The 15,461-nt window shown below is 36.0% G+C and overlaps 1 protein-coding gene across 2 annotated transcripts; it reads right to left on the minus strand.

Moving 5' to 3' along the window:
* Positions 1-8,453: 8,453 nt before the first annotated feature.
* plxnb2a.2 (plexin b2a, tandem duplicate 2) lies at positions 8,454-14,662 on the minus strand. Of its 2 annotated transcripts, XR_015481641.1 has the most exons (7): positions 14,384-14,662; positions 10,412-11,525; positions 10,139-10,327; positions 9,813-9,906; positions 9,367-9,467; positions 8,889-9,053; positions 8,454-8,711 (listed from the first exon to the last, which is right to left on the minus strand). XR_015481641.1 is itself a non-coding variant. In NM_001114488.1 (6 exon segments), coding segments are annotated over 5 exon segments (1,434 nt in total). In that variant the 5' UTR covers positions 11,258-11,525; positions 14,384-14,524; the 3' UTR covers positions 8,454-8,884.
* Positions 14,663-15,461: the final 799 nt, after the last annotated feature.

Here is a 15,461-nt window from a genome sequence, read left to right on the forward strand (position 1 = left end):
TTTAAAGTGCATTTTAAAACTTGGTTAATTAGATTAACTAGCAAATTAGGATAATTAGGCAAATCATTGTTTAATGATGGTTTGTTTGGTAGACAATAAGAAAAAAAAATTGCTCAAGGGGGCTTATAATATTGACCTTAAAATGTTTTTAAAAAAAATTTAAACTGCTTTTATAGCCAAAATAAAACAAATAAGACTTTCTCCAGAAGAAAAAAATATTTTAGGAAATACTATTAAAAAAAACTCCTTGCTTTGTTGAACGTCATTTGGGAGTTATTTGAAAATAATACAATAAAATTCACAGTGCTATTTTTGGTGTTTCAGAACACTCCCTCACCCTTCTAAAACATCTCCAACAAGCCCTCACTCCAGGCTTGATTTAGGCCAAGCGGCTAATACTAAAAAACTGAAACTCTCCTTTACCTCCTTTCTTTCAAATCAGGTAAATAGATATGGTCTACGTTACCCACTTGGAAAAGCTCTGATTTATGAAGCCCAATCTAACGGAAAATTCTTTGCTACCTGGGAACGCTTTCTCGGATACTTAGACCTGAATTGTGCTCAATCCAAATCCAGCCCCCCTCATGAAAACCAACTGGCACACTACCTTATATGACTTTTTGATGACTACATACTCTCTAACACTACGTTTTGTATCCCCGACAGCTGAAACCACATGTATAGCAATTCATATATTTATCTGCAGTGTGTAAAGTCTGAGAAACTGTTGTTTGTTTGTTCTGCTGTAATTAAAAACCCTTAAAATAAAACTGTAAAACTGAAAATAAACTGCATACAAAATATTGCAAAACTAAATAATCGATTTATAAAACTTCCACCATCTCAATTCCTTACGGTTAAACCTTCAAAAGCTTTTACAAACCATCGCCGATTAGAGCTACAATATTCAACAGCTTGACCTTCATAAACCCCCCAAATTCTCCTGTCATCCACAGGTCGCCGAGCTCTCACTGTGTGTTTGAAGCTTCGCCTTTAGAGGACAGTCTGGATAACACCAGCAACATCATTAATGCGGTGTCTCTTTAAAAAATGTTGTTTTGGACCCCGGTGTGTGTTATTGCAGTGAAAGTGTGTGTGTTGTAGTTGGACTGAGTGTCAAAGCTGAATGATTTGAATAATTCATGACTATGGAAATGAGTCTGTCTGAAGGAAAAGAGTGCGGTCTTTGCCCCGAGGCCTGTAGGGACAGAGATGCTTTTTTTTTTTCATTTATTCGCTCTCCTCCGCTCCTAAAATGCTTCGCTCAAATATGTAAAAATGCAGAAATGAGCAAAACGTGAGAAATGTAGCATGCGCAGAGATGAAAAAAAAAAATATGGGAAAATAATGATAGCTGTCAGGAGAAATGAGATGGCATTGTGCCCGGCTGTCATCTGCAAGCATTGTTCCTGCTTCGTCCCAAATATCCCTGATTTTTCTGATGCTCCGAGTGGAACTGTCACACTTCTTTCACTAAATGATTGGAAATAGATGAGTGAATCATCCGAAACAAGAGAGGACAAGCGGAGCGGGTCGTTTTGTACATCACTGGCCACGTTTTGAGCACCGCTGATATGAATGACGGATATTGATTTTGACTCGCATGCCATTTTACTGCACAATTTGACTCTTTTTAAAGAGGCTTTTTGAAGTAGAGATTGGCTGTTAAAGGGGTAGTTCAACCTGAAACTAAATTTTGCGGTTAATTTACACACCCTCAGGTCATTCGATATGTTGCTGGGTTGTTGTTTTTCGTCTTCTTCTTCAGTAGAACATGAAGTGAAATTGTACAAACAAATTTCAAGAAGGAGCACGTGATTTGATAACAGCTGGCCTTTCATCTGTAATCAGCAATAATCCAATCAGATTGATTTAAGCTTACAAAAAACAGACTGATTTCACCCTATTACCTTATCTTCGTTTTGGTGGAATCCCCCCCTCCACCCCATCTCCTCCTTTTCCTCTCCAGGGGTTGCTCTCGAGACCTACCTGATCTTGGACCCCCTTATGTGCTTATTGACCAGGCGGGAGCCCTGGGCTCAATTATCTCTGAGTTCTCTCCCAGGACAGCATGCCAAACCTGCCATTAGCATCAAGCAATATCTAAGTGCGAACTCTTGAATGAAGGTTTAAAGTGAAACAGTGGTCCTTGGTAAAAATGAGTGTGTCTTTTTGAATATCAGTAATAATACTGTAAAACCAAACGAATACCGTGGCTACTGACAATACGTTCTGTGAAAGAACTTTCCACATTAAAAAATACTATAGTAGTTTATAGTAAATATTATAGTGTTTTTGAGCCATGTTATAATAAGTGTATTATATATTATAGTACTTACAACACTTTGTTAATCAATGCTACAGCATACTGTAGTTTTACGGTAGTCATAAATACTGTAGTATACTTTGGTTTTTACTACAGTAAACTGTGTATTGTAATAAAATAGATCTTTTAGTTGTAGAAATCTACGGTATTAAGTCATTTGTTTACAGTTTTGGTGGCACAGTGGCTCAGCGGTTAGCGCTGTCACCTCACAGCAAGAAACTCGCTCGTTCGAGCCCCGGCTGGGTCAGTTAGCGTTTATGTGTGGAGTTTGCATGCTCTCCTCCTGTTTGTGTGGGTTTTCTTCAGGTGCTCCCCCAATCCAAAGAAATGCGCTATAGGTGAACTGATTAAGCTGAATTGGCCGTAGTGTGTGTATGTGTGTGATTTGAGAGTGTATGGGTGTTTCCCAGTACTGGGTTGTAGATGTAAGGGCATCCACTGCGTAAAACATATGCTGAATAAGTTGGTGGTTCATTCTGCTGTGGCAATCCTTGATAAAGGGACTAAGCCGAAGGACAATAAATTAATAAATAAATGATTGAATGAATGAATTACTATAGTTTATGTATTTTCATAACAACTGAATTATCACAACATATTAATTCAAGTACTTAACTATACTATGGTTTGAAAACACTTTAGTATTTATTATAAATTACTGTAGTATTTTTCACGTGGGTTTCATGGAATCTGTGGGGTTAGGCTTTGGCAAGCTGAAAATAATTTATTAATTTTAATATTTAATAATGCTAATTTTAATTTTATTTAAATATTTGATGGTTGAACTTCGAGGTGGATAATCCATAAGCCTGTTGTTTACATTCTAATGGAAGTTACTTATAGCCTAAATCATAGAGTCACTTGCCATAAGACAAATTTGGAAAATATATCAATATTTTGCTAAAACTGAAGAAAATCGATACATTTAATTTACACTCTTAAAACTAAACATTATTTATTGTCATTGATGGTTTAATGAAGAACCTTTAACATCCATGGAAACTTTTAATTCAATGAAAGTTTCTATATATTGAAAAATGGTGCTTTAGGATATGAAAATGTTTTCCACATACTATAAAAATTTTGTATATAATAATTTTATATATAATAAAATATAATATTTATATTATAAACATATTTATATTATAATATAATAATAACACTTTTAAATATACCTGAATCTTTGTTGTTAAGAGTGTATAACAGGTAAACCATGGTTAATTTTCTGAACTGTGTTGTATAGTAACCATATTAACACATTCACGTGGCGCCCTCTACTGTTTAAATATTATTTTCAACCCCAAATAAAGTCAATAATCTCAAGGGAACTTTAAAGCTGTTTAACCCTCACCAGGAGACATTCAGTCCCATAAAGTACCATTTTACATCATCAGTGACAGTAATATTTGAGAAACAAGAAACAGACGTTACCAGCATCCGTCCGTGAGCAGCTGAATTGGCACTTGATCCAGAATGGCGGCAAAGACAGATGAGGAGAAACAGTTGCGCTGTCAGTTGGCAGAGGAAGACAATATGCCGTGAGACAGCAAACAGAAGGAGCCGTGAAGTGGGAGGGGGAGATAAACATGAACAAAAGTGAGCGGGAGCGAGAAATAAAGGAGTTATTTTTAGCGCGAGCGCGCGCGATGATTAGATTTGCTTCCCTGTTGCACCGCGCCAAGTTGGTCGGGTGGCTGTCAATATGAGTTATTGCATAGACGGAGCTCTAATCAAAAAAAGGTGTGTGTTTGTGTGCTTCTGTGAGTGACATGGTCCTGTGTGTGTGTGGTAGACTGAGACAGAGTGGTTCATGCACGAGCCTGTGCGCGCGCGTGGATGAGGCTGTTTATAAATTTCATATACTCGAATAATTTGTCGTCAGGAGATGTTGGTGTAGCTCGGTGGATGGTATCCGGTATTCCCTGCAGTGCCAGTTTGGTGCAGTTCCACTAATGAGCCATCTGGTGCTCTCGCCATCAGTCTCTCCAGTCCTGGAGATCATCACCCAGAATCCTGCACCCCTGCTACATGACGAGGCCTCTTTAGGGAACGAATCAAGGGTAAAATTTGTTGAATTCAGAGTTTAAAAATATAAAATTCGTAATCATTTTTTAAAAAACTATATTAAATAAATATAATACTGTAGTTGTAGCACCAGGCCTGTAGCCAGGGGAGGGTTCGGATGGTTCGAAAGACCCCTTCTGAAAAAAAGTCCAGTATTCGGCCCCTATGGACCATTTTGAGGGATGTAAACAATAACAATGGCACTAGTGTATTTCCTGTATTGCATTTTGAATTTAGCTTTCAAGAATCCAAACAGATCCATATATTGCTAAACAATGTTAAGGTAGCTGTTTTAACATTTAAATATTATTAAATTGTTACGATTATAAAATAGTTTGGTAAAAAGCAGGAAAGGTTTATGGGTCAATGAAATCACCACATTGAAATGGTCTATATGGGCTCATTTGTCCCACTTTTGACAGTATACTATCATAAATTGTGAAAATAAGCAATAGAAGAAGGCAGGAAGAATAACCATTAAAAGAAGACTTTTAATATTTAAATGGCCAAATTCTGGCTGAGGAAATGAGCTGGCCAGTTTATTATTTGCTTATAGGCTACAGTTTTTCATTTAAAACAAGTTTTAACAAATTCCAGATTTTGTAGTTTGTTTTTTATGATGGCTGATAATAAATCAGCATTTAAAAAATAAGTATTTTTTCATATTTCTAAAATTCTAATCTCATTAAAATATATAAATAAAACTGTAATAACTTACAGTTTAAATGCACATTTGAACAAAAAAAAGTATGATAAGCACAAAAATCCAAAAGTGTGGTAATGATAATCATCCGACATGCTAATCCAGCACAAATTAGTGCTTAAAATGTAACTATGTTAGACTTTCCCCTAGTACCTTCCAGATGCCCTTCCAGCCGCAACCCAAGACTGGGAAACACCCATGCACTCTTGCATTAACATATACACTATGGCCAATTCACTCTATGCCAAACCGGAGCACCCGGAGGAAATCCATGCAGACGCGGCAAGAACATGCAAACTCCACACAGAAATGCCAACTGATCCAGATGGGGCTCAAACCAGCGACCTTCTTCAGGTGATTGTGCTACCCACTGCGCCGCCGTGACACCCCTTGGATGTTTTTAATGTAAATATTTAATGCAATAAAAGAATAATACAATTTTAGAAAAATATTATTTAAAAAAATGTTACTTATATGTTAACGTACACCCTATAAATGTAATCATAATCAAATAACTATATGTAAATTGCTCACAACATAATTTTAATGCTTAAAAATACGAGAAATTGCCAGTCGGTTAAGATTTCTTTAAACCAATTAGTCTTACTGAATTTACTTCTCAACAGGGCCTACATCAATACTGTGTTAAGATATGTTTGTTAAAAATATATAACAAATTCAAAACAATCCTTAATTCTTACTGCCGCCAACTTGAGCTTGTGAAATAGCAGTTCTCATCATCAACCTGATTATTGATGATTAGAGATGTGCAAACACTAATGAAGACACTAATGAAGAATGATAGTGGTCCTATGACGAATACACTGTGCCCAAGTGTCCAGTGTGCTTGATCACAATCCCAGATTATTCCCAATGCAAACAGTACAAATATTCAATTCAGCTTTATTTATATAGCGCTTTTACAATGTTTTTACAATATTCAAACAACATTATTCCAGTCATTCATGTACAGTCCTTCCACATCCACATCCATTCCTAACCTTTAGTGATTCTGCTTTGACTGATTAATTGCGAGTGGTGCACACACAAACACATCAGTACACACGCAATCACACAAACAGCTTTTGTTTGTTCGAATGATTAAAACCTGATTTTATAATCTATTACATCAGTATGTGATTGCATCAGATTCATTCATTTCTGTGGTTTTACGGCTGGTTGGCATCAAATAATAGGCTTCACAGAGCGGAAAAATGCAATAGGAAGTTCTGAAATTGTAATTGGGGCAATGCTCTTCCAGATAACCTTCAGAAGTTGGAAATAACACATTTTTTCATAATGGGTTTGTGCTACTGTCCCCAGGATAACAAATTGCCTTGGCTATGGTACGCTGAATAACCAGCTAACAAGAACATTGGTTTTGGTGGAGAAACGTGAGCAAATAATTGTGTTTTTGAAACTTACATTCTTGTTTTAGCTCTAGTATAATTAAAAGTGACCTTGGCGTTTCCATCAGTCTGTAAGCAGAACTTAATATAGTTCATAACTGTTATAATCAGATTTTTATTATTTACTTTTTTACATATATGCATATTCATTTATGAAATTAATTGGTTTTAACACACGTGTAATTTGAGTTTTTTTTTACCCCTAGTTGGCACTATGTTTTAATTTTAAAATGAAACCAATGGAAATCAAATGAACAGAGATCAACAGACAAACAACATAATTTTACCAATTTTTTTTTTCAGGAGGGTCTGGGTTTTATTTTTATTTTTTGACTAAACTCTGTGATCACAGAAGTCGCTTTTACCCCAATCATCATAGCTGAATTTGAAGTTTTGATTGTTTTCTCAACTTCAGTTATTTAATGTTGCTACAACATTACTATAATTAGGACATTTTGACTAGTAAACAGAATTCACACCCTCATACAACTTCTAATTTCAATGTGTAAACTGCTAATTCTATGAGATCTGTGATTCCTGACCACTGCAGATGCAGATGGATTGTTGTTGCCATTAGAATTACAGAATTCAGAGCAATGAAAACATGAGCTGCTCTGATTAAAATGTCACACATTGCAAGCCCGTAGCCAGGGGAGGTTCGGGTGGTTCGAAAAACCCACTCCTCACTTAGAAAGGTCTAGAATTTGTTCCATACATGAGCACATTTATCCTATCCTATCACTGCTATGCCATTATAAAAAGTGAAAATAACCCGTTGAAAACCCATTATCCATGGGTTTTTAAAAGTATTTTTTACAAGAGAGGCTAGAAAAATTGTGAAGCTCTACATCATTGGTATTATTTTTTATTGTTATTATTCAAATGGCCAGATTCTCACTGAATAAAGTTGAATTGCTGGCCAGTTTGTTATTCATAATTCGCCTAATAAATGATAATAAATAAATTTGCATTGATAATAGGTATAAATTTTATTTTAAAAATAATTAATTTTTCATATCTCTTTATTCTAAATCTAGGAAATTTATTTTGTACATTAAAAAGTGTGGTTATGATGACAAGATTAACCAACTAAAAATAGTGCTTTTAATGTATTCATTCATTTTCTTTTCAGCTTAGTCCCTTTATTTATCCAGGGTCGCCACAGTGGAATGAACCACCAACTTATCCAGCAACTTATGCAGCGGATGCCCTTCTAACCGCAACATATCTCTGGGAAATATCCACATACACTCATTCACACACACACTCATACACTACGGAAAATTTAGCCTACCCAATTCACCTGTACCACATGTCTTTGGACTGTGGGGGAAATTGGAGCACCCAGAGGAAACCCACGCGAACGCCGGGAGAACATGCAAACTCCACACAGAAACGCCAACTGACCCAGCCAAGGCTCGAACCAGCGAGCCAGTGACCTTCTTGCTGTAAAGCGACAACACTACCTACTGCACCACTGCATCGGCAAAATGTATTTAATTTTCATAATTATATAGAAAATGAGGCGTATAACTGCAAAAAGGTAATTTTTTTGAGAAAAGGATGACCCCTTTCACCAGGCTGGCTACAGGCTTGCATTATCATCTCAAAATATGTGTGATTAAACAGAGGTTGGAACCAGCTCCAAAAGGGTTGGCGTAACAAGGCTGTACCAACATCCAGAGGTTGTTATTTTAACTAAATGGGCATTGTAACAGGTTCACAATCACAATTGGCAGCACCATGACAGTAATGTGAGCTTGCTCAGATTAAAAAAAAATAAAAAAAGAAATTCAATGTAAATGTCATTATGTAATACAGTTTTGTTTTTTCCAAAAAGTAAAATAAGGCATGGGATAAATGTTTGTTTTTATCATCTGATCTGCAATGTGTCTTTTAGCATCTTGCAATCCAATACTCAATATACAAAAACATAATAAATAGACAATAATAATTTTTTCATCGTTTTTTATTTGCTCAACAAATGGACACTCTCCATGGCATCAACTCAGAAGTCTTCTCTTCTGGTAAAACCTCTGATTTACATGTCTTTATTACATTTACTACATCTCGAGTGCCACAAAAAGCAAAATACATTCCCTTTCTCCCTCCTGTCTTTCCATTGTAATATCATCCTCTCTAGATCTCTTCATAACATCAGTGGTTCTCAATACCATGGACTCAGTTCTGCAAATTGTGTACGTCTCATCTATTAAATATGTAAAGTATGTAAAAAAGATTTTAAAGCGCAATGTAAATTGCTAAAGGACATACTGCTAAATTATATATCAATAAGAAAGTAAATTTAAAGTACAGCAGAAAAAATGCTTTGAGTAACTACTGGCATATTCAAACATAGCGATTGAGTAATACTGCAAGGTTTCACCTATTTATGGTCCACAAAGGTGTGCTCATCCCATTTGGAGGAGTCTGGTCTACTGCGATACATGCTTGGAAATTTATGGGCTCAAGGATTTTACATGCTTGATCTGGACCCCACAACCAGACATTCTCTCCTTCACCTTTGTTGCAATTCTTTTTCCTGGTACAACTGCAAGAGAAAAGCAAGCAAACATGTGCAATGAGCAGTGCTTTGTTTGCTTTAACTGGACTGCACACAGATGCAAAACATGAACACACAAGACCTAGATTGTTCTGTATTTTTTGAGAATAGACTGTTTAAAAATGAGATCTCTAAATCCTGTACCAAAAAATACTCTAATAGAAGTGACATGACCCATTGGGACCATGGGTTTTAGTTTATTTGACAGCAGAAATATCTACTCTGCTGAAGTGTGTTATTATTAGTTGTCCAGTCCTGGAGAATATGATGGTTTTAATTGGCAATAAAATCACAGACTTACCGGCCCTCCCGCACACACCAGCCACAATATGGGTCCTGTTGGATTAAACATGAGCGGCAATCATTTTTTGGACCACAGACCTGCACTGGCACTTTGGAGATCTACAAAAAAAATGAAAGAAGTGAGTGTGGATTCTATTAAGAAGCAAAAGAGATTAAACTTTATGAGTGTTGTCATTAACAAAGACTATTAATGATGATACACTAGGAAACTTTGGGAAATTATTCCATCAATGGGCAACCAAGTGAGACACAGGAAAACCGCATTCAGATACAATTGTGTGATCATTGTCAATAGGACAGAAGCCAAACAACATCACTCTAGTATTGTCTGGCAACATAGGTTTGCACAAACAGGTTTCCCTGTTGACTTAACATAATCTATACCTTTTGGTTGTGTTCATAAACAAACCTTTCTGCCAGTGGTGATGTAGAGGTGATCCAAACCTGTATCAAATAAGAGGTTTTTGTTCACTGCACCTCCTGTGCGTTGCCCTGGAATTCTGTTGTAAAAGTCAGTGTGGTTTGGGTCAAGATGCACCTGCGAGGAAAAAGACTTTTATCTGAAGGGACTTGCAGGAAAACACTGTTTCATATGGAGTTAAAGTTAAGTACTACTACTTAAGTTTAAATCCATTCTAGGGGCTGAATCAACAACCTTTTGGTTACCAGCCAGTAATCATCAACATCTAAGCCAGACCACCACAGCCAGTCAAACCTCAAGGGCCCTGTGAAAAAGAGGATATAAATACCAAACCCTGCAACAACCTCACCTTCAAGACGTCTGCTCCACTGGTTCCCAAGAATGCCACAGTGTGTTCGTTCTCCACCGCCACAGCTACAGCTGTCAGCATGTCATTCCCAGTGTATATGAGTTTGACGGCTAAAGCATACTCAGGTTTACTGGCTAGTGGAGATGGCAGGAACTCTGCGCCACATATATATGCCTTTACCATGTTCTTCTGTTGGGCAAAAATACACCACAATCAGACTAGCTATAAAAACACAAAACAGAGAAGCAGAGCTGAAGAAACTCAACAACTCACATCTCTTTTGGTCCTGCATATGGCTTCATTCTTGGAGTTGTAGGGTGAATAAACAGTCTTCGGTTTGTCATCCTCCAGAACTTCTCCTGTGTAGCAGGACTCAATCACCTCCTCAAACCTGGCATTAATGCTGCTAAGCGGGTACATGCACAATGCTGATCGCCCGTCCTCCTCATCTGCACTGAACACTCCAAACAGAACCTTATCATTTAGATTTGATGGGACGATATTCTGAGCCAAAACCTTTCCAGGTTTAGCCAGATACGCTGCTTGGACTTTGTTGAATGTGTTCTCTTGTTGTTCAGTGTTAATGGTGCAGTTGAGCTGAAGTTCGGTGTAAGAATAATAATGATGGTCGTTCTTGCTAAGGCGTGCTATAAATGTAATCTTCCTACTGTGTCTTGTGCTGGCAGTGTGTGAGAACAACAAGTAGATGTAGCCATTATTCTTAAATGTGTAGCGAAAATCGTGGTGGTACCGATGGACAAACGCACTCGCTTGAACAGTGGAAGCTTCAACCATGTTCTCAAAAACATCCATTTCTCCATGTTCCTGCAGCAACCAAGTGCTAATGAGCTTTGAGCTGTCCGAACTTCCAAAACCTTTTCCCACCAGAAATACACTGAGGTTAGCATTAGTAGTAGTGTCCTTAAAATAAGAAATGACCCCCACCACAGTGACAGATTCCTCAGTGCTGGCAACCCATGTCTTCTCTCTTTCAGTGTCACTGTAGTACACCGGTTTATTCACACTGTTGAGGTTTACCAAAGAGCAGATGCCCCTAAAAAGGATTCCACAAACGATCAAGACGGAGTTAACCTGAAGGAGTTTGTTAAAGTTGTCCATTTCCTTCGCATCGGTGCACTTCACAGTGATTGGGGGGGTCACATTTTGGGTCTTTTTTTGAGTCTGTTACAGCACAACTCTCCACCTGTAGATTATGGTTCAGCTGAAAGATCCCATTGACAGCTCCAAGGTAGATTCGGCAGGTTTGAGGGTCCTGGACCACATTATTGATGATGGTAGGATACAATAATTGTTCTTGAGCATCATTACAGCAAGATGAGCCAAAACACAGCAGCAGAGAAAAAGCTGCCAGCAATATCCACTTCATCTTTTAAAAAGAAAGAGAAAAACAGGAAATATAATCATATAAGAGAAGAGCAGAAAGTCATTGATGAACCACAAGGATAGCTGGATCTCGGATTACCGAAATTTCTACCGCCCTGTATTTTGCTCTCTCATTGGCTGTAGTTTATCACTATTGTATATTTTAGTCAGAACTCTTTTCACATTTAAGAAATATTTCATGAGTGTTAGAGTGTCAGGATCAAAAATTATTTCAAGACTCAAAGATTTATCATAAAAGATTTAATGTTCTTGCAGTAAGGGAACAATACAGAAGAAACACAAGAGGTTCTATTCTGGTTGCTTAAAGGGCAGCCTTTTAAATCCAGTTTATATACAGGCATACAAACAGATGATGAAACATTGTCTTTAATCATTGGTCTAAACAGCGTGTTTGGTAGAATCCTATTGATCATATAATAAATTCATTGTCTGCACAGTATTCCTGCAACTGGGATTCCAACCATTCAACTGATTAAAAACTACATTTGAGCATGTGATTATATCAAGAAGCACACAAATTTACATTAACTTTGGGTTCCTTTAAAAGTATACATATATAAAAAGAATATAAACAGAATATATGGAAATGAATCAAATTAATTTATCTAACATAGAGACACATCAGTTATTCTCCCAGAGAGCGTCTTTGATCCTTTACACTATGTTGTAGTCACTTTAGCTTCAAGTTGCCTCCAACTTGCAATAGTATCTGGATGCAGCCTTGATGATGCAAGCTAAGACTGCATATTTCAGCAATGCAGTGTCAGACCCAATGCAGTCAATAGACCTTATGATGTCACTGTGAGGGGTAGGGTTAGGGGTGAGGTTAGGTGAGTGCATTAAAAAGTATTGAATGCAGCTCAGACTTCACTGAAAGAGGTCTGCATTGTAATGGCAAATTATATTTTTCCTGTTCACAAGCAATACATTTTAATGTGAAGACTGAAATTGAATAAAGTCAGACAAAGTTTTTCTTTCAATTGTTTTAATTCTCCAGAGATTAATCAGTTTAAACACAAACAGCCAATGTGAGCAAAAGGATCCTAAGGATGGGCTCACAGGCATTTTTAAAGACAATGTTACAATGTTTTAGATAAGAATTTCTCTAACTCCTAAAAGAACAGTATATTACATGTATGGAGTATAATATAAAATATAATGCATTTGATGTTTACTTTAGCAAAACCTTAAAAAACATAAAATATCAATATATAATCGTCAATCATCAATATATGATCATCAATATTAAAAATTTCCATCACAGCATCCAGACCCCTCTCCCAATTTCAGCCATTTGTTGGAAATTTCACAAAATTCGTCACCAAGCGAAAACCTTCTGCTTTTATGCTAAGAAAGATTGAGAAACGCTAAAAAAATAAGCATCACATTTTAAAATTTTATACAGTTGAGGTTTATCCTTGCCATGATGACAGTAAATAATAGTATACTAAATATTTTTAAGACACTTCCATACAGCTTAAAGTGACATTTAAAATACAGCTTAAAGGGACTAATAATTTTGTCCTTAAAATTTTTATTATTTTTTTAATTAGAAACTGCTTTTATTCAAGCCAAAATAGAACGAATAAATTTTTCTCTAGAAGAAAAAATATTATCAGACTTACTGTGAAAATTTTCTTCCTCTGTTAAACATCATTTGGGAAATATAATAATAATAATGCAAAAAAATCAAAGGGAGGCTAATTATTCTGACTTCAACTGTATATATTAGCAACTTTTTATCTGTTAAAATGCAAATGTGATGTAAAGACCAAGTATGATAACCAATACTCTGATTTTGTTCTCTGCATTGAATCCCCACAGACATTAAAAGAACAGTGAATATGACACTGTTTGCACAGCCCAAAACAGTGTGTAGCAATTTATATGAAAATAATATACAAGTACAAGCACTTTTTCCCCACATAAAGCATAGGCTGCAGCAGCCGAAGATCACGTTGCCACCAATAATATACAAGTAGCTAAGAACAGCAAACTGGTGCTAAGATTCACACAATCTCCCCAAAATTGGGCAGTAGTTGATTGGGGAAAAACATGGCTGTTACTGCTGCAAAATTTGTATCAGAATTTGATGGAGACAACAAGAAAGCATTGACCCATTAATAGTTTTTTTATTTTTTATAAAACTTAATAAATATTGGCTAAACTAATTAACTCATAATTGTACTATACTGACAGATTCGTGTCAGTGTAAGCTATACAGATTCTTCAACTCTTAATACTTTAAAATAAAAATTGACAAAACTACATTTAAACATATTATCATACCTCAATTTTTTTAAACACATCCAATCCTCACAGAGCTGCGGCACAGGTTGTCACTCTCTCTCACTCTCTCTCTCCCCGCCAAGGGACAAAACCTCCAACACAACCACAACCATTGCACACCAGAAGCATATATTTGCTGCATTTTGCTGTATTTTTTCTCTATGTGTGTAAGTGACACTGTTTGACATTTTTGGGATGACTTGGGTTTTTACCTAAAAACATTAGTGCAGATATTATCATGATATTATTATATTGAACCCAATATGTTAATATAGAAGCAAATAATTTTCTGAATGCGGTGATAATTGATATTGTATACATCCTGCTGATGTATATGAGGATTATTTAATTCCATTTTACTGTTGCAAATAAAATATTTCAAACCCCTTGATCTGCAAACATTTTGTACAAACTGTAACAAAAACCAAGGTTACAGGAAACTATTTTAGAAAGATTATTAATCTTTACCTGAATACTTACTCTAACCAAAATCTATTTTCCATAACCCCATGCCTGAAGCTGATTAGACAGCACCTAAACTCTATCACTCACCTTTCCGAGAAACAACTCGCGACGGCGGATCAAGAGTCCGATCGCGATGAAAGCGATGAATAATTACATTATTCGTCTCCCAAAAACAAGATCGCCGAAGCTGGCGGAAAAAATAAAAGCGTATTTCTTGAGAAAAGCCGGGGAGGTAGTTCACTTTGTTTGGGAAATCCGAGGAACTATGGGCGATGTTGGGAATCCAGTCGTCGAAAACAATTCCTGTCCTTTTTCCACGCCCTGTAGGCTGAGCTTCAGAAAGCCGCCAGGTGCGCGTGAAGTGTGGACGTTCACGAATACCTGTTTTTTTATGTTTTATTTATACATTGTGAAACATTACAAAAATTTACAAAGACATAAACATGTAACAATAAGCAAATACACTGAAGAGTATTTTGAGCAATTAATAGCCTAATAATAAAAAATAAATAAATCATAATAAATAAAAAATGTTTAAAAAATAAATAGATAAATAAATAAAAAACAACAACACTAGTGCAATCTTATATACAGAAAAAACAAGTCTACAATGTTTTGACCAGAAATAGTTATGTAAGCAGAACTTCATAAATTTTAAAACTGTTGTAGTTAGATTTTTATAATTTACTTTTTTTACATATATCCATATTCATTTATGAAATTAATTGGTTTTAACACACGTGCAATTTGAGTTTTTTTTAAACCTAGTTGGCACTATGTTTTAATTTTAAAATTAAACCAATGGAAATCAAATGAACAGAGATCAACAGAAAATAATATACTTTTACCAATCATCACTAATCATGCTGGTTTATGCTGATTTTTTTTTTTCAGAAGGGTCTGGGTTTTATTTTTATTTTTTGACTAAACTCAAAAAACTAAACTGATCACAGAAGTCGCTTTTACCCCAATCATCATAGCTGAATTTGAAGTTTTGATTGTTTTCTCAACTTCAGTTATTTAATGTTGCTACAACATTACTATAATTAGGACATTTTGACTAGTAAACAGAATTCACACCCTCATACAACTTCTAATTTCAATGTGTAAACTGCTAATTCTATGAGATCTGTGATTCCTGACCACTGCAGATGCAGATGGATTG

The sequence above is a fragment of the Danio rerio genome, chromosome 4 (genome assembly GCF_052040795.2).
Source record: "Danio rerio strain M-AB ecotype USA chromosome 4, GRCz13ab, whole genome shotgun sequence".
In the NCBI taxonomy this organism is placed as follows: domain Eukaryota; kingdom Metazoa; phylum Chordata; class Actinopteri; order Cypriniformes; family Danionidae; genus Danio; species Danio rerio.